The following is a 15,472-nucleotide window of genomic DNA, read 5'->3' as shown; positions in this document are numbered from 1 at the left end:
TCAAACGGCTCCTTTACACTAGAACCAATTTGCTGGGGTCGAACCCTAGAGCTCCAGCTCCATGACCGCGTTGGTTGGCATATACTCTGACACCGTTCCGCTCAAAGTCACAGCACCAGTGGATATGACCAAAAGCCCACATGTGAACGGGTGCACCCCAGCATGGGGACTCGGTAAGCTCGGTGGCAAATGCAGAGTTCGTTGGTCCGCCAGTGTACTTTGGGTCACCAGTTCCCTCAATGGTGGGTGCGTGGTGGGTGAGTACGACAACACGACGGTGAGGTTCGTCGCGACGAATGGCCTCGACAGACTCGCACAACCAGGCCAAGTCGGCCGGGTGAAGGGTATTATAGGACGCTGGGTCAAAGGCATGAATGCGTTTGAAATCAGTGAGACTCCAGGAAAGGATATCGAGGCAGTCTGGATTTAAAGCTGACCAGAGGGTGCAGCCGAGGATAGTGAGGGTCGCTGAGACATCGAAGCGAGTGCGGTCGAGGACGATGAATTTGCCTGACGACGACTGCTGGAAACTGCGTATCCTCTCCATGCTGTCGTTCACGGTAGTGTCGACGCCGTATGGCTCATGGTTCCCACAAACGAAGAATACTGTTTCACGCAGCCAATCAAACAGTCGGTCGTCTCTTGTCCAGCCAATATCTCCTAGCAGAGCAAGGTTGGGGGCGTTGGCGGGGAAGTCATATGCATATAGGCGCTCGACCTCGGGATGAAGGTCACTGAGGATCTGAAGGCGAAACTGAGCCATGGTAGTCAAAAGGCAGATCGAAGCTTGACCAAATACCAGCACGTCCTCTCTTTTTTGTTACTAATGTTTGACTGTCCAATTCGTTGAAATGGAAAATGAAAGCCATGATTTTGTGGTGAACGATATTCTTCTCTATTCTTTTGCACCTTTGACCTTTGGCCCAGGTCCGACGGAAACGCAAACGATACGTTGTGGATCCTTGTCTTGGCTTCTACGTGACTCCAGAGCCGCCGGTCCAGAGGGAACCCATCCCAAACGCGTCGCCGACTCCTCCTGCTCTTCTTGCTAAGGTTGAAGAGCCTATACCCTCGCCAACCACGGAACAACAAGTCTCTATTCACGACTTCTTGACGACGACAATAGCGAAAACCTGGGCAAAGCGATACCGGTTGAAGCGCCGGGCTCGAAATATAGAGTATGCGTCTTCACCCGAGAAGAACCAACGCAGAGGTCCGAAGAAAAGTATTGGGCAGAGATTGCTTCAGGCAGCCGTCGCGACTGGCGTTGAGCCTTCTGATAGCTTCATGCAAGATATGGTGGACGCATCTGCTACCCGTCGACCTCTCCAATTCCAAATTGTCACCGGTGATGGAAAGAACGGCAGTCGTCGTCGATGGAGCCTTGTTGATCCCAAGAAAACTACGCCCTTCCCTCGAGGCACGTCTTTTGCTCCGAAAACGAATCGGCCTGATGCGGATGGTCCCATTAGGGTCAAACCACGACAGCCATTAATGCAATGGCATACTATCAACCACCATTCGCCAACCCAAAAACCTCCGGCACGTAAACCCCACGTCAAACTCTTACAATGTCCTCTATCTTTTATTCCTCTCCATGTTGCGGAGGAATCGTACTCTCGTAACAAAGGCCAGCCTCAGCCAAGGTCAGATTATTGCTTATAGTTGTCGTGCTTATCGGCTAACACGAACATAGACCCACGAAACTACTTCCAGAAGTTGGCCGTGAAACGTTGACATTTGTAGAAGAACCGTTACCTCCTCAGAAACACCTTTCAGTGCAGCCAAGTAGTGACACGCCCTGTGTTAACGAAACCCAGCAAATCGATCCCGAGACTCCTTTGCCCGAAATTCTGTCCTTTCCCGACTTAGCTGACACTCAAGACCCTCGCCCTTCTTCCAGCATATCCTCTCAACCTCTTACGTCTGATGATGCTTCTACTTCTAATAAAGCACCTGCTCTTCCCACAGCAATTGACAATAACGCACAGACGATGCGACCTCTGGCGTCGTTCCTCGAGAGCTTTCTGGAGACTGTACGCACTGCTACACAGATGCAAGAATCTCAAAAACTTTCACGAATTGATGCTTCTGAGCGTGGCTCTCGTCTTCGACCCCGTCCTCGTACAGCAGCTCTGACTCAACAACGATTGGATTTCAACTCTGCAGCTCCTGATGACACCCTTGCTTATGCTAATGATTCTTTTGTACGCGACCATGAACTGGATCTGGAAGGACTCGGAGGTGATGTAGATTTCATGGATGAAGCGCCAGTTACGACAAACTTGGCTGATGTGTTGAGCCTTTCCCAGTATCAAGTTGTGTTGAAGTAGTTACTTGTGCTGAATGAATCATGATAAATGTTCTAAATGTTGATACTTAGTACTGTACATATAGTGTAATGAAATTCAGTTCGCAAGATCAATGATGTAACTTGAACGGCGGAGTTTGAACCAACTCGTTCTTAAACGCTCACTATCATGTCAGATATGAAGGCCTACTTGGCCGAAAAATACATGTCTGGACCGAAAGCGGACGCGATACTATCACGTATTGGCCCCCAAAAGAAGAAGAAACGGAAAGCAAACGAAATGTCGACTACACAGGCAAGCGGATATATCGTTGTCGATAACGATGGAGGCTGGGGCGATGAGGCGAAAGAGGAAGTGGAAGATTTTTCGGAAGCTGTTATTGAGAAGGACAGAGGATTCAAGAAGCGCAAGAAGACGGGAGAAGAAGGCTCAGGTTGGACGACAGTAAATCCAGGCATGACAAGAGAACCGACACCCCCACCACCTGAAGATGAGAAGCCCTTGGTAGTGGAAACAGATACTCTCTTTGTGGGTGGCCTGGTTACTGCTCGACAACTGAAGAAGGTTCTGCCGCAAGTTAATTCGACAACCCAGGTGGAGGAGTCGCTTACTGCCGAGGAAATTGCAAAGGCGCAGGAAACGGTGTACCGCGATGCTACTGGCAGAAAGATCGATACCAAGGCGGCAAGGGCTGAAGCAGCGAGAAAGAAACGGGAGAAGGAGGAGAAGGAGGCACAGAAGATGGAATGGGGTAAAGGGCTGGTGCAGAGAGACGAGGCAGAGAAACGAAAGCAGGAATTAGAAAGGCTTAAAACAAAGAGCTTTGCCCGTCATGTAGACGACGAAGACTTGAACGAAGAGCAAAAGGCCAAGGAACTCTGGAATGACCCTGCTGCTGCATTCCTAACGGTGCGCTGATAACATCTTCTACTTAATGAAAATGTACTGAATTTTACCACAGAAGAAACGCTCAAAGGGACCACAGAAACCGCAATATACAGGTCCTCCACCGCCGCCAAATCGATTCGGGATAAAGCCAGGGTACAGATGGGACGGTGTTGGTGCGTGGCATGTATCTCAATACCTGTACTCTATACTTATTCATATAATAGATCGTGGTAACGGGTTCGAAAAGAAACTGTTCCAAGGCAAGAACGAGGCGAAACGGAGGGGGCAGGAGAGTTACCAGTGGAGCGTAGACGACATGTAAGACGTAAGTACGAGTCAATATCAATGACGCATTGCCATCAGTGCGACCGCGTGATCTCGACAAACGTTCGTCCCCCTCCACAGGGCTGCCGCTGCGACTCGAACCCAGCCAAGCCCCTTCCGTTTGTTTTTCACCGTAGATTCCAGCCTAATAACTTATTATCCGAATGGTCGTCGCGATGGACCGACGCGGCGCTGCAAACGTGCATTCACGTTCCTTGGAATCTGTCGGATAGTGCTGATAGAGAAAGAATTCATCGGCCATCATTACAACGTGGGTAAGTGTTCGGGGCCGCCTTATATATATATAGTGCCACGAACCTGTTTATGCTTGGACTTTGCTCTACCATGCAGGGAAAAGCAGTCGCCCTCCTCCTTGGTGTCAGCGCCCTCACCTATGCCTCAGCTCAGACCTTCACCCGTCTCGGCGCTTGTCCATCTTTAGGTTGTGTCTTTCCCCCAGACCAGGCCAACTTTCTCGCTGGCCAGTATTTTGACATTCGGCTCGAAGTACATGCCCCAGTCAACGGCACAGAGGCATATAATGCAGGCGTCCCAGACGAAAACTTCACCTTTTGCATCCAGAGTGGTGACGGTGGCGATTGCGTAGACGTGACGACGTTCTTCTCCACCGCCGACACTGAGGTGGATACATACAATTTCACGTAAGTTTCAGCCAGTTGAGTATTGATCCGTCAACGAGCCATCCTTGCAGGTATTATGAAGATCTGTTCGCACAAGACGATGATACGCCGTCGGTGGTGAATGTAGCTGCAAAAACCTATCGCGGAGTATGCGTCTCTCTATCAACTTTTTCGCTGCGACCTTATTTTCTACAACCAGCTTGCTCTGCACACTCCCGGATCGTACAAGGCAATACTAAAGTACTACAACGACTGGCAAACCGTTGCCAACTGGTACGTCCGAGAACCAGCTACAGAGAAAGCCGCCAAGAACGTTATCCTCTTTATCGGCGATGGTACGTCCAGACTCTGATCGCTAGCGCGTTCCATGTCAAACAGCATCTAGGCATGACCCAGTCAATGATTACTGCTGCACGTCTGATTGGACACAAGTCCATTAATGGCGTGTATCAGTCCCTCATGCAAATGGATCAGATGGAGGCCCTGGGACAGTGAGTTATCTGTCCTGTCACACGACACCATCTTAAGAATTGCTTCATTCCCAGCCAAATGACACATTCGATCGATTCGTTTATCACTGATTCTGCAAATTCGGCCACCGCGTTGTACTCTGGAAAGAAATCGACTGTGAACGCGCTCAACGTATACGCTGACAGTGTAAGAATCATTTTCACACGATCTATTCTTGTTCTCATGTGATCGCGTTTAGTCCAAGGATCCCTTCGATGACCCTAAATTCGAAACTATTGCAGAGTTGTTCCGTCGACGGACTGGAGGTCCCATTGGGATGGTATCCACAGCTTTCATTACAGATGCCACACCAGGTTAGTGTGTATCGGCTGTTTGTTCCTGCTCCACACTAATGCTTTTATCAGCGGCGCTATGCGCTCATACCCGTGCCCGTACGTACTTTGACTGCTTGCATTGAGATTTCGACACCACTTTCATCACAGGTGATGAATTAGCCGCCATTGCGTATGAGTATCTTTATGGTCCTTCCGCCTACACACCGGACATTTACTGGCCCACGAGCTGCGAAGGTCCTGATGTCATCTTTGGGTAGATATATAGTTGACTCTATCCGCGACCTTTTGACGCCTTTTATTAGTGCTGGTGCCGAGCAGTTCATCCCCGGGGACGGTTCCCCTAACGGAACAGACTTCTACAAGGCTTTCGCGTCCGAAGGATACCAGGTTGTCTACAACAACACAGATCTTCTGGCTGCCGGAAATGATTCCAAGACACTTGGCATCTTCTGCAGTAAGTCTTTGAATTCTTTCTCGTATTTTCCTGTGACTAATCTCCTACCCCAGCTAGCAATCTGTACGTAACATTGTAGTTGCCCTATTGCTGATCTGATGGTTTTTCCATAGGGCTAAATGGATTGATCGTAATGTCAGCAGCGAAATTCATTTCTAGTGTCGAGCGTGTATTAACTCCTGTGCAGGTCTATCCTCAGAACCTCGTCGGACTCGCGAACTCTCCAACTGGCGACGGCACTGATGCCCTCGACCAACCGGGTCTCAAGGAAATGACCCTCAAAGCCATTGATATCCTTCAGGAGCGCTCTAAGGCTAATGATAGTGGTTGGTTCATGATGTCAGTCAACACATTCATATTTTCTATGTATTTCCTGATCTCTGGGTGCCAGGTCCGAGGCAGCAAGCATCGATAAGGTAGGTTTTGAATGCAAGACCTGTATGTAACTCATCGGGACCTCCGGCCATTAGATGATGCATGTTCTGGATTACGATCGCGCTCTTGGAGAACTTTTGGAACTTGACGATACCATCAAGGCAACCATCCAGCGTGAGTCGAAAGTCCGAGTTTCCAGGGAGCTATCATCGACAGATTTCTAAGATCTCAAGGACATTGGTGAATACGAGAACACCCTCATCGTCGTTACCGCTGATCATGGTCATGGCTTTGTACGACATCGTGTTCTTTGTTGAAGTTCCTACTAACATGCGTTTTTCAACAGGACGTGTATGGTTCCGCCGACACCAAATATCTTGCCGCCCAGACCTCGGATCGCAAGAAACGTAGCGCAAGTAAGACGACATACCCTTTCAAGCCTCATTGATCTAACCCCTCTCTTCTCAGTCGGTGTTTACCAGAATTCTGGCCTGAGCGGATACACTGTTGAAGCAGATTCTCTCCCCAACAACGATACCATTGTCTATGGTGCCGAAGGACCCAATTTCCCCGTCAACTGGGCGCCTCGCTACGCATACGTTGTATGTGCCTTTAATCAGCAGTACTTATCTTGTTCTCACCTTAATCCGGATTTGTAGCCCGGTGTGGTTGCATTCCCTGATCAGTGAGTGGTACAATGCTGCTCTTGATCGCCGTCCTAATCTTTGTAACAGCCGCGAGGCGTACGGCATCAACAAGACTGGCCCTCGTCTACCTGCTACTACAGGCGCTGACGGGAGCTACGAAGCTAACCCCTACGATCAGCCTCATGGTATGCCTTTTTTATTGTTTTTCATGTTCATTTGTCTGATTCGCTCAACAACCAGGTTACATCATTAGTAAGTAGCCAGATGTCAGGTAATACAGCAAAGTTCTATGATGCTTATTGTCTGGAACAGATGGAAGTCTTCCCACTGACGAAGCACAGGGTGTTCATTCCCTCACCGGTGAGTACTTGCCTACAGTGCGACTAAGCGGCATCCCAACTCATGTTTGTCTAGATGTTTCCGTCTTCGCTAATGGCCCAGGATCGGAGGCATTCAGAGGAGTCTGTACGTGCTAAACATAACCCGATTCTCGAAGATTCTGATCAAGTCGCCATGCTTCAACAGACAACAGTATTGATATCTTCTTCAAGATTGCAGATGCGCTTGCTCTTGGATGTACCAGCGAAGATTGTTGAAAAATTTCTATTTGTATTTTAACGATGATGTGGTGGTGGGATGTTTATTCTCGTTTTCAACGTGAAACTACGCCATCGCCGCTGAGAGCGGAGCCAATTGTGGATGTGACTACAGATATGATTTTCAATGACATCCCCGTGTGAGATGAAGCGGATTTCAACGCGTTTTTGAGGTCGAGATTGATCATTTCGAAAATCTAGAGAGCATCTAGTTTGTATCTAGCGCCGACATATCAGACCAGTTAACTTGCAGCAGTAGGGTGTAGTCCAATCAATCTAGTTTTTCAGTATTATAGTCCTAGTTTCTTTGACTGAGTACATCTATTTCATAGACTCCTTGGGTTGAAGGGTGCGGGTGAAGAGCAGTCAGGCTACAATGTTTATAGGAGAGGTGGGTTCGCTACCGGAGATTTCAGGGTGTCGGAATAAGATCCACATGGATCTATACCGGGATGTGAATGAATTTTGGTATCGCGAGGCACTCATTCGATCGGTGTCATCCCTGAAGGACTTTATTAGCCGAAGCAGGAGCTCCTTAACAGACTTGAACAGAACGTTTCGATAAGAAATCTGGTTCCTTTTGGAACGAGACCAGAGTCCAAGGACAGGCCAAGGCTATGCTATCACTCAAAACTTCTCTTTCCCTGAACTCGGAGCACCTCCCAACACCGTGAAATGCGGACTTTAATGCAATTAGGCGGTACCGTATGTTTCGCCCTCGACCCAAAAGGGTCTTCCCGAGTCTACCGGAAACGCAAATTCCACTCGATCGTATTCCGAAGGTCTGTATTGCGGGATATAATATACTAGGTGCAACAATTGAACAATAAGTAAAAGAACATGTATACATTACATTACATATAATACAAAGGAGTGACGACCAGGCAACAACAATACAATTAAATCATCTCGACTCATTGGCTAGCCAGGGCATGCCTACTGGCATGCTTCTAGCTGTATCCGCACCAGAAAATGGCCTCCGTTCCAGAGGTGGGACTAACGGAGAGGCGCTAGTGGAAGGGGTGTTGCTCCACTCCAGTAAACCGCTCGACTTTAGAGATGGAAGGTAATTAGAGTGAGAATGTGAATTGGTTGACGGTGACTGAGGGGCAGCGGAGTGGGACGACGACGACGACGGCGCGTACATAGGAATAGGTAGCTCGGCGGAATTATTCCGTTCTGTGAGGGGCAGTAGTGTAGGGTCAATATCGGGATTTGTATGCCGATCAGGTTTTGGTGTTGAATACGTCGTTGAACCGGAGGGGCCCTGGCGCCGTACGAGACCCAAGGTGGAACACACATCTGGAGTGCCCCATCTGTCGCGTATGAGCCTCTCCATCCGAACACCCGTCAGTTCCTCGTAAGCGTCGAGCCAATCTAGGACTTGCTGGTCGTCCGTCATGTTCAAATATTTGATCAAAGGCTAGGGGACCGTTAACTCAGTATCAATGAATATGGAAGGATTGCATGTACCCATATGACAGAACCCTCTGAGCAAGAATTAGATTCACTTCTTATGAATGGTAGGCAAATACGCACGAATGAGGCTATATTTGGCCCTACAACCGAGCATCTCCATGACGGCGTATATGCGATCCGTAATGAAGCTGAAATCCGGGACTTCGATTGGTTGATGATCTTGCTCAGCAAACCTTTGTGTCGCCTATATGAATATCAAGTTGAATCTACGACTCTCGTAGAGATGAACCGGAACTTACTACTAGTAGAGCTAGTGCACAGCTTGCATGGAGTACATGAATGCAAGCAAAGCACCAAGCACCGAAGTTCGAGCTTGTTTCAAACATAGACTTCTGAACTGTCAGACACTGGTTCGTGAATTGAAGATGAGTGGGCAAGGCAGATGCCCATTCCTACGATTGATGTTAAAGCTATCGAGTAAGATAATTTTTGGCAAAAGACTTACGTCCAAAAATTTCCGACACTCCATAAGTATGTCTCGGGTTTGAGGATCTTGCAGCGTGTCCATTGCGGCTTCTATTTTCTGGTAGAGGGTCGCGACCCGGGTCAGATGCCCCATTTCTGAGGCATAGTGTGTACGAACGGAGGGCAAGTATAAATATTCCGGTAAGCTTTGATGGACGACGCCCAGTTCGAAGCTAGTCTCATCGGCAGGTAGGCGAAGTCGAAGTTCGGCTTCGCTAAAGCCCATGACACCACCTCCAATACTGAGGCCCCTGCCACTTGGTGATGATCGTGTCATGCCACCCCCTTCCCATCCATAATACACACCGCGTATGCAATCAACAAAATAAATTATCCAGAATATCCGACGAACACATTCACGCTCAAGACTTTCCGAGACATAAGCCTGAGTTGGCGTGGGCGTGAGAAGAGGATGTTCGGGGGTGTGTACATTGAGGGCTTGGATCAGTTGCAACGTCAGGGTTCGAAATCGTTCTCCTGTGATCCACCCGGAGTGGCTTTTATCTTTGCGCGTAGTGTCAGACATGTAGCCTTTTTGATCTACGACCTCGTAAAAGTAGAGCAGGCATAGAGCTTGAGCAGTTTGAACAGTGGCAGACGCGGTAAGACGACCGCCGGAGTCAAACATCAGGGAGATGGCGGCATCAGCGAACCGCCTGCCTGCGTGTCGTTGCGGTGTCGTTTTAAGCGAGGTCTGCTTAGAAAAGGGAGCGGCAATGGCAGACACAGCGTGCAGGAGATACGGGGGTATCTGGTTGTGTGACAGGGATGAAGTGAAGGTCGGCTTGTGCATTATCGTCATAGCGGGATGACAGTGAGTGAAAAATACTGCAAGGTCAGCTGAGCAATGAAACATGGTTGAACAGCATACGGCGTACGGTTCGTAAGTTCCCTCGTCATCAAGGGGTCCAGGGTCTCTGGAGCTGCCTCGGAATGAGAACGTTTACGACCTGAAGGGCTTGGATACGACTGAGAAGGCTGTGGGAACTGATATTGCTGCGTTGGCTGCGTGTCCGGCTGGCGGGGGGGTGGGACAGGACGACCGCTGGAGTCGGTATAGGTACATGGCTTGCTCGCGAAGTAACTGGCGACATATAAGACAAACGCGGTCCGGTCAAGGGCATCTCTCACCAATTGCTGCAAGGATCTGGGCGAGTCAGTCGGTACCAATGCAATATCCGAAGAATTTACCTGTTCCGTCGCATCTCCTCTTGCTTTTATGGCAGCCGTCGCAGGCCTGTCGGGAAGTCATCGATACGCTGTCGTGCTGTAGAAATATGGACGACGGACCTTTGCAAGCCGCTTTCGTTTTGGCTTGTCCATGAATGTGAAGAAGGTTTAGAAGAGAAGGAGGTCAAGAAGAGAACGGTTGTAGCCGCTTGGCAGCCGCTGTCACACTGCCGCACATCTCGGCTCATTCCGGCGGCTCTCTGAGACACGCACCGCCGGCGATATAAATGCGATTTACGTGTTTGATTCCAACAAAATGACCGCCGCCGGTTCGACTGCGTAGGAATTGCTACGGAATGTTATCGATACAGGAACATTGAGGGCAGATGCGCCGGATAGCGGTAGTATTTTATGAGTTCCGTGTCTGAGTTCCGACTGCCCCTTGCCTTCTTTGCCCAGCCAGTTCTATCTAGCTATGTGAAAATTTGACGTTCAAGAATTGCCTTTGTATCTGGGAAATCTTTATGGAATCCATCGTTCTCTAACTAGGTGGCTTTGATTCAGGTACGTTCTCCTTGTTAGTTCTCGGTACATCACTGGATAATATTCTTTTCCAGGTCCTCTGCTGCACAGGCGCCTTGCTTATCAGATACCTGTCAGGTGATCTGGATTAGATACACGTATATCCGATTATCTAATCAGATGGCCTTTGCCCAGGGATTGTACGTAGGATTTGCATACTAGGAAGCAAATTAGCTTTGCCCTCGTGTAATTTGCCGAGTTTTCTCGCTCTTTAAACGTGGAGACAACTCAGGCCCGTTTGGTCCAAGTATTCGTGGTTTACTCAGCAACTGCGCATCCGAACATACTACCTTCAGCCTCCATATCGGGACGATGCCATTTCTATGGTTCCAATCTCTCCAAGTTTGGTTCTCTGTTTCGTACTGCCATGCTCTCTTCTGAGGCTGCTTTCGAGGGTATCCCACTTATTCCACAGCATAGGCGGAGGCAATGGAAAGCGAATCCTTACTGGTCAGTTGCCTGGCTGTTCTCATGGCTGTCCAATACTGATATCGCCCTTCAGGCTGGTTCCGGTCGTCATGCTCGCATCAATGGCGGTGAGTCATGGCATCTCTCGGTGCATTCGTGTTCTTATCATTGTATCGTAGCGGGGTCTTACTATGGCTCCACGGATTCAAGTATACACCGACATTGCTTGTCGTGCCATTGCAGATCCGTTCCCTAGCTCAGGCGCCCTGGAAAATTCCGTAGACTGCTCGTCATCACCAGCAGCCCAATCCCGTGCGGCGGCGATACAAGCCTGTAGGCTTCTTAGAATACATATTCGCGTTGACTAGCTCTTACTGGTCGACTCTCACAGCGATAACAACAGTTATGAGCGTCCTAAGCGCCACAACCACTGGCCCTTGGAGTCGGCTGGGAGATTCAGTTGGACGAAAGCCAATATTGTTCGCTAACCTTATCGGTGCCATGAGTTTGTGAGTTTCCGTCGACGCTTCTCAGCACGCGTGTTCAGACCTTTCCTTCCAGGGAATTAGTTTTCCTTCTCGTCTCCATGCCCAATACTATCTTTTACAATTATGCCGAACAATTCCTGATGCTGGGATTCATTATTGATGGTTTGGTGGGAGGTCTCTCAGCCTTTAACGGCATTTATCATGCGTAGCGTTTTTTTCCCAGCTTTCCACAAGCTAAAACTAAAGTTTTTCTCAAGGTACATCTCAGATTGCACGGAGCATGGCTCTCGGTACTTCTGGTTCTGGTCCTGTTGTATCTCTGGTCTAATGACGTTATCTTTCAGCTCCAAGATCTTTAGTACCATTCAGGGGCTGGTTTTCATCGGACTAGCTGCCGGGCCGTCGGTAAGAACTCCTTCTGCTCAATCAGCTTCTTATGTTAGACTTTTTTTAATCTTTCTAGTTCGGCGGTATTATAACATCCCTCTTCACGAACAACACTTATGACCTGTTCTATGTCAGCGTCTTTCTCCTTGCGGCGCTTCAATGCTACCTCGTGTTCCTTTGTCCGGAATCTCTTCAGAAAAACAATCAGACTGCAGACGATACGCATATACCCACTCTATCGCAGCTACGCTTGAAGAGACTGTCATTAGCATCGATAAAACCCCACTTAGCAAAACTCATCAAAGCCCTTCTCTCGCCAATATCCATGTTCGCCCCTCGAACCCGTGTAGGACGAGCCTCCAGAGACTACAATCTGACTTTGGTCGGACTCGGCCTATTCCTATACCTGATTTCAATTGTGAGTCATGAAACTTCAAGAATACTAACCGACGCTCTGATCGAACGCATCCTAGGGTATCTATCAAATCAAGTACCTTTATGCTAAGCATGTTTATTCTTGGTCAAGCTCCGAGGTCAGGCGCCCCGACTGTAAAGTACGGTTGCTGACTGATTTCTCTAGTTGGGCTTCTACATGTCACTTCTGTGGATATCGAGGGCCATTAATCTTCTCGTAATAATACCCGGTAAGCGCCACGGCAAATTCCACGAATCATTCGCTAACATGAATCTAATGTTAGTAATTGTTGCCTATTTCAAGCCCAAAGCCGGGTCAGAAGGGTTCTCCATCTATTCTGAGATGCATTTCGACAAGCGTTTGGCTCAGTGTTCCTTTGCGGTTGATGGATTGGCGGATGCTTTGGTGGCGATAACACCGGCATCAGCTCCACTGTTTACAGCACTGTCGTGCTTGAACTCGTTCACGTCGGGCGGTAATCCAGCTGCTCATTCACTCGGGGCGGTATGTCTGCATGCCAGTGGACATAGCTCTGAAGCAGGGGCTTTGTTTGGTGCTATGGCAGTTCTGTCTGCTATCGCCCACACGATATCAGTGAGCACAGTTTATACCACTGCCAAATCTATTCTCATCATTTATAAGCCAACTATCTATGCCGTCACATACGGATCAACGGTGGCGTATTTCCCTAAAGCAATCTTTTGCCTCGCAGCCACAATTCTGGCAACAGTCGTCTTCTTGCTAAGTTTGGTCCGAACCACAGGCGATTTGGCAGCTCCGTATACCATGCTCTCCTCTGAAGACGAGCCCGGGCCTTCGAATAGTGATGGTGATCACCGTACTCTGTCATAATGGGATATCGTGGTGCTTCCTCTGGTGCTGCTTGGATACACATCTCACCCTTCGGTTTCGTTATAAATCTGCCAATTGCAATTCGAATGTTTCCTGTAGCTATTATGTACTTTATATTAGGCCAGGCGTAAAACCTTTCACAGGAACGGCTCCAGAGACTGAGGAAGTATGGTAGCGACGGCGGCACCACTTGTTGGTTCAATAGATTGGAAGTACTAAAAAGACAGATAGGTGGTCAACACACGCCAAGAAACACAGTAGACAGTACTCACGGTTCCCCACCATGGACCTGCTGCCCACCAGGAGGCACCGATCCAGACACCGGACTGCTGCATGGAGCAAAGGGCGCCAAAGACAGCCTGCATGCTGGAGTAGGTTATCGTAAGCGCTCGATTGGTGAAGGCAGGAAGTGAAAACAAACCAGGCAGTGTTAGATCCAGCCCCGATTTCACCCAAGAAGCCCTTGAGGCCTGTCTCTTGCAACCAAGCAGTTGCGGCCTCTAGGCGTTCCGCGCCGATGGTCGAAGAAACACAAGTTGCCGAGGTACCCGACCCATCAGAATCGAGGTATTGGTGCATCTCTGGTCCGAAATGACATCTTCAGAAAACAAAACAAGACGGACTAGAATGACGCAGGGTCAACTAACCAATAGCGGTGTTGTTGGCGGAATCGCTGATTTTGCCGAAATAGTTCGAATTGCCGGAAGTCGTCCATGCTGAATGTTGATTTAATTTAACGATTACCAAAGGATTATTGAATAGGCTCACTCCAGGCTCCAGTCCAAGCTACGCCGAGAATGTTAGTAGCGCCACGGAAAGGAATATAGCCACATACATGTTCCTTCAACAAGAACGAGTTGGGTAGCGCCAGTAGACCTGATACCGTTGATTGCGGCTTGGTTCTAGAATCACAAAGATGGCCTTGAGTTTCAAACCATGCTGATTTTTTGTCTGCATACCATACTGAATGCGACAGAGGCGTCAACATCATGAGGCTCATTCATGATGTCTACAAGCATCATGCTACGTGAGTTGTTGTCAGAATGAAGTAGTAATACGCACTCACCGAAGATAACGTTGTCGTTATCAACCTTTCAAGCGGTAAGTAGGTACACATATGGTGTAATTGCATGCTACTCACGAATTCCTTTGCAAGGTTAGTCCAAACTAGAACGCAGATGTTACACGTAGCTCAGATGAAACTATAAGATGAACTTACATGTCTGGAAGCTGGAATGAACCGAATTAGCTTGAAAGTTGGTGTAGAACCTACTGAAACTCACTTTGAAGTGCTGGTAATGGTGGCTCCGTTGTAAATCAGGTAGTTGTGAGGGTCTAGGGCGATGTGTGCGCCTTTTCCAGTGACATATTCGACAGTCTATGGGTTGTCGAGAGGTAAGTATCACCGATGCGATAGTAAGAAGGGGTGGCGAACTGATTTGATCAAGGCGAGGTAGTCATCATCGAACGCGCCTGTCATTCCGGTTGCAGGAGGAGCAAGCCGCTCCATCAGGAAAGGAAGGCGGAAGAAGTTGAAGCCTTTCTCCACGAAGTACTGAAGCAAAGTCAGCGTAGTCGGCTACAATATCGAAAGACTGACATCGATTGAACTGCGAAGCTACTGTCAGCAAGGCAAGATTAGGGCAACAGTGGACTCAGCGTACCTCTCTGCTGGGAAAATATAGTCGGTTCCCAAAACTCCGGGTATGTTACCAGAGCCGAATTCAGCGCCAGATTCGTTGACACCAAAGAACTCAAACTTGGTCAAGTCTCCGCTACATGTTCCAGCGGAGGAGGTGACTGTAGTATTGGTGGCACGAGCAGACAAGGTGGCTGCATGGCCAGATGAAAAGAGAACGGCGAGAAAAACGAAAGCAGACAAGCACTTCATGGTGAGGACTAAGGTTGGACAGTGCAACCGTTCCCTAGCGATTAAATAGCATCCTCGGCTGAGGATGATGAAATCAGGGAGGAAGCGACCATCCGTCGAAATACCGAAATGTTTCCTGGCCAGCCGTCACACGGAAAGGCCATATCGGAGACACTCTGCAAAAACAGTGGCTTCGGAGACGCGACTGATAATCGTCGATCCGACGGAAAATTGTATCTCGAGCCAGGACATCTACGATCCCGGCCAATTATGCTGCGCGTGCGATTGGACTTCGGAATATTCTGCTTGAGAT

The 15,472-nt window shown here is 48.8% G+C and overlaps 6 protein-coding genes across 6 annotated transcripts; 3 read left to right on the top strand and 3 right to left on the bottom strand.

Annotated features, from left to right (window-relative positions):
- Nucleotides 1-13: 13 nt before the first annotated feature.
- EV420DRAFT_1616215 (Ser/Thr protein phosphatase protein) lies at nucleotides 14-1,492 on the bottom strand (the record flags this gene model as incomplete). Its single annotated transcript, XM_060475100.1, has 2 exons — nucleotides 14-742; nucleotides 1,481-1,492. 2 exons carry the CDS (start codon nucleotides 1,490-1,492, stop codon nucleotides 14-16), a joined length of 741 nt encoding a protein of 246 aa, XP_060339471.1.
- Nucleotides 1,493-2,364: 872 nt separating this feature from the next.
- Nucleotides 2,365-3,632, top strand: EV420DRAFT_1496032 (Pre-mRNA-splicing factor of RES complex-domain-containing protein). The gene is made up of 3 exons (XM_060470869.1): nucleotides 2,365-3,221; nucleotides 3,274-3,373; nucleotides 3,425-3,632. Exons 1-3 carry the CDS (start codon nucleotides 2,481-2,483, stop codon nucleotides 3,520-3,522), a joined length of 939 nt encoding a protein of 312 aa, XP_060339470.1. The 5' UTR covers nucleotides 2,365-2,480; the 3' UTR covers nucleotides 3,523-3,632.
- Nucleotides 3,633-3,842: 210 nt separating this feature from the next.
- Nucleotides 3,843-7,316, top strand: EV420DRAFT_1496026 (alkaline-phosphatase-like protein). Its single transcript, XM_060470868.1, has 23 exons — nucleotides 3,843-4,186; nucleotides 4,237-4,312; nucleotides 4,365-4,500; nucleotides 4,551-4,656; nucleotides 4,711-4,822; nucleotides 4,875-4,989; nucleotides 5,041-5,067; nucleotides 5,119-5,224; nucleotides 5,274-5,425; nucleotides 5,479-5,488; nucleotides 5,539-5,560; nucleotides 5,613-5,764; nucleotides 5,817-5,841; nucleotides 5,896-5,974; nucleotides 6,026-6,093; nucleotides 6,147-6,216; nucleotides 6,269-6,402; nucleotides 6,460-6,485; nucleotides 6,535-6,632; nucleotides 6,688-6,699; nucleotides 6,760-6,807; nucleotides 6,862-6,912; nucleotides 6,973-7,316. Exons 1-23 carry the CDS (start codon nucleotides 3,849-3,851, stop codon nucleotides 7,041-7,043), a joined length of 2,034 nt encoding a protein of 677 aa, XP_060339469.1. The 5' UTR covers nucleotides 3,843-3,848; the 3' UTR covers nucleotides 7,044-7,316.
- Nucleotides 7,317-8,185: 869 nt separating this feature from the next.
- EV420DRAFT_56879 (uncharacterized protein) lies at nucleotides 8,186-10,383 on the bottom strand. Its single transcript, XM_060482618.1, has 8 exons — nucleotides 10,278-10,383; nucleotides 10,179-10,224; nucleotides 10,119-10,134; nucleotides 9,866-10,071; nucleotides 8,968-9,815; nucleotides 8,762-8,914; nucleotides 8,583-8,706; nucleotides 8,186-8,533 (listed from the first exon to the last, which is right to left on the bottom strand). Exons 1-8 carry the CDS (start codon nucleotides 10,308-10,310, stop codon nucleotides 8,478-8,480), a joined length of 1,482 nt encoding a protein of 493 aa, XP_060339468.1. The 5' UTR covers nucleotides 10,311-10,383; the 3' UTR covers nucleotides 8,186-8,477.
- A 558-nt stretch (nucleotides 10,384-10,941) lies between these two features.
- Nucleotides 10,942-13,388, top strand: EV420DRAFT_56329 (major facilitator superfamily domain-containing protein). Its single transcript, XM_060482598.1, has 13 exons — nucleotides 10,942-11,081; nucleotides 11,134-11,189; nucleotides 11,242-11,275; nucleotides 11,327-11,480; nucleotides 11,539-11,656; nucleotides 11,709-11,840; nucleotides 11,893-11,925; nucleotides 11,980-12,040; nucleotides 12,099-12,440; nucleotides 12,496-12,555; nucleotides 12,603-12,666; nucleotides 12,721-13,031; nucleotides 13,080-13,388. The coding sequence occupies exons 1-13, from the start codon at nucleotides 11,052-11,054 to the stop codon at nucleotides 13,287-13,289; spliced, it is 1,605 nt and encodes a 534-aa protein (XP_060339467.1). The 5' UTR covers nucleotides 10,942-11,051; the 3' UTR covers nucleotides 13,290-13,388.
- EV420DRAFT_55999 (endoglucanase) lies at nucleotides 13,358-15,458 on the bottom strand. The gene is made up of 14 exons (XM_060482593.1): nucleotides 14,954-15,458; nucleotides 14,890-14,899; nucleotides 14,725-14,844; nucleotides 14,573-14,667; nucleotides 14,509-14,519; nucleotides 14,431-14,456; nucleotides 14,356-14,380; nucleotides 14,249-14,298; nucleotides 14,125-14,191; nucleotides 14,058-14,075; nucleotides 13,937-14,005; nucleotides 13,711-13,870; nucleotides 13,562-13,655; nucleotides 13,358-13,504 (listed from the first exon to the last, which is right to left on the bottom strand). The coding sequence occupies exons 1-14, from the start codon at nucleotides 15,178-15,180 to the stop codon at nucleotides 13,427-13,429; spliced, it is 1,050 nt and encodes a 349-aa protein (XP_060339466.1). The 5' UTR covers nucleotides 15,181-15,458; the 3' UTR covers nucleotides 13,358-13,426.
- Nucleotides 15,459-15,472: the final 14 nt, after the last annotated feature.

Source organism: Desarmillaria tabescens (genome assembly GCF_030435595.1).
Source record: "Desarmillaria tabescens strain CCBAS 213 chromosome Unknown EV420scaffold_1, whole genome shotgun sequence".
NCBI lineage: Eukaryota > Fungi > Basidiomycota > Agaricomycetes > Agaricales > Physalacriaceae > Desarmillaria > Desarmillaria tabescens.
Note: the sequence above shows the minus strand (reverse complement) of the source record. Positions and strands in the feature narration are given on the sequence as shown.

Coding starts and splice junctions, on each gene's coding strand:
- EV420DRAFT_1496032 (XM_060470869.1), top strand. CDS start 2,481: ATGTCAGATATGAAGGCCTACTTGGCCGAAAAATACATGTCTGGACCG. Junction 3,222..3,273: donor CTGCTGCTGCATTCCTAACG/GTGCGCTGATAA, acceptor ATTTTACCACAG/AAGAAACGCTCAAAGGGACC. Junction 3,374..3,424: donor GTACAGATGGGACGGTGTTG/GTGCGTGGCATG, acceptor TTCATATAATAG/ATCGTGGTAACGGGTTCGAA.
- EV420DRAFT_1496026 (XM_060470868.1), top strand. CDS start 3,849: ATGCTTGGACTTTGCTCTACCATGCAGGGAAAAGCAGTCGCCCTCCTC. Junction 6,808..6,861: donor GGGTGTTCATTCCCTCACCG/GTGAGTACTTGC, acceptor ATGTTTGTCTAG/ATGTTTCCGTCTTCGCTAAT. Junction 6,913..6,972: donor GGAGGCATTCAGAGGAGTCT/GTACGTGCTAAA, acceptor ATGCTTCAACAG/ACAACAGTATTGATATCTTC.
- EV420DRAFT_56879 (XM_060482618.1), bottom strand. CDS start 10,310: ATGGACAAGCCAAAACGAAAGCGGCTTGCAAAG. Junction 10,225..10,277: donor AACGAAAGCGGCTTGCAAAG/GTCCGTCGTCCA, acceptor ACTTCCCGACAG/GCCTGCGACGGCTGCCATAA. Junction 8,707..8,761: donor GTGCACTAGCTCTACTAGTA/GTAAGTTCCGGT, acceptor ATATTCATATAG/GCGACACAAAGGTTTGCTGA.
- EV420DRAFT_56329 (XM_060482598.1), top strand. CDS start 11,052: ATGCCATTTCTATGGTTCCAATCTCTCCAA. Junction 11,276..11,326: donor TCATGCTCGCATCAATGGCG/GTGAGTCATGGC, acceptor ATTGTATCGTAG/CGGGGTCTTACTATGGCTCC. Junction 13,032..13,079: donor CTATCGCCCACACGATATCA/GTGAGCACAGTT, acceptor ATCATTTATAAG/CCAACTATCTATGCCGTCAC.
- EV420DRAFT_55999 (XM_060482593.1), bottom strand. CDS start 15,180: ATGAAGTGCTTGTCTGCTTTCGTTTTTCTCGCCGTTCTCTTTTCATCT. Junction 14,381..14,430: donor CTAACCTTGCAAAGGAATTC/GTGAGTAGCATG, acceptor ACCGCTTGAAAG/GTTGATAACGACAACGTTAT. Junction 14,299..14,355: donor TAACGACAACGTTATCTTCG/GTGAGTGCGTAT, acceptor TGATGCTTGTAG/ACATCATGAATGAGCCTCAT.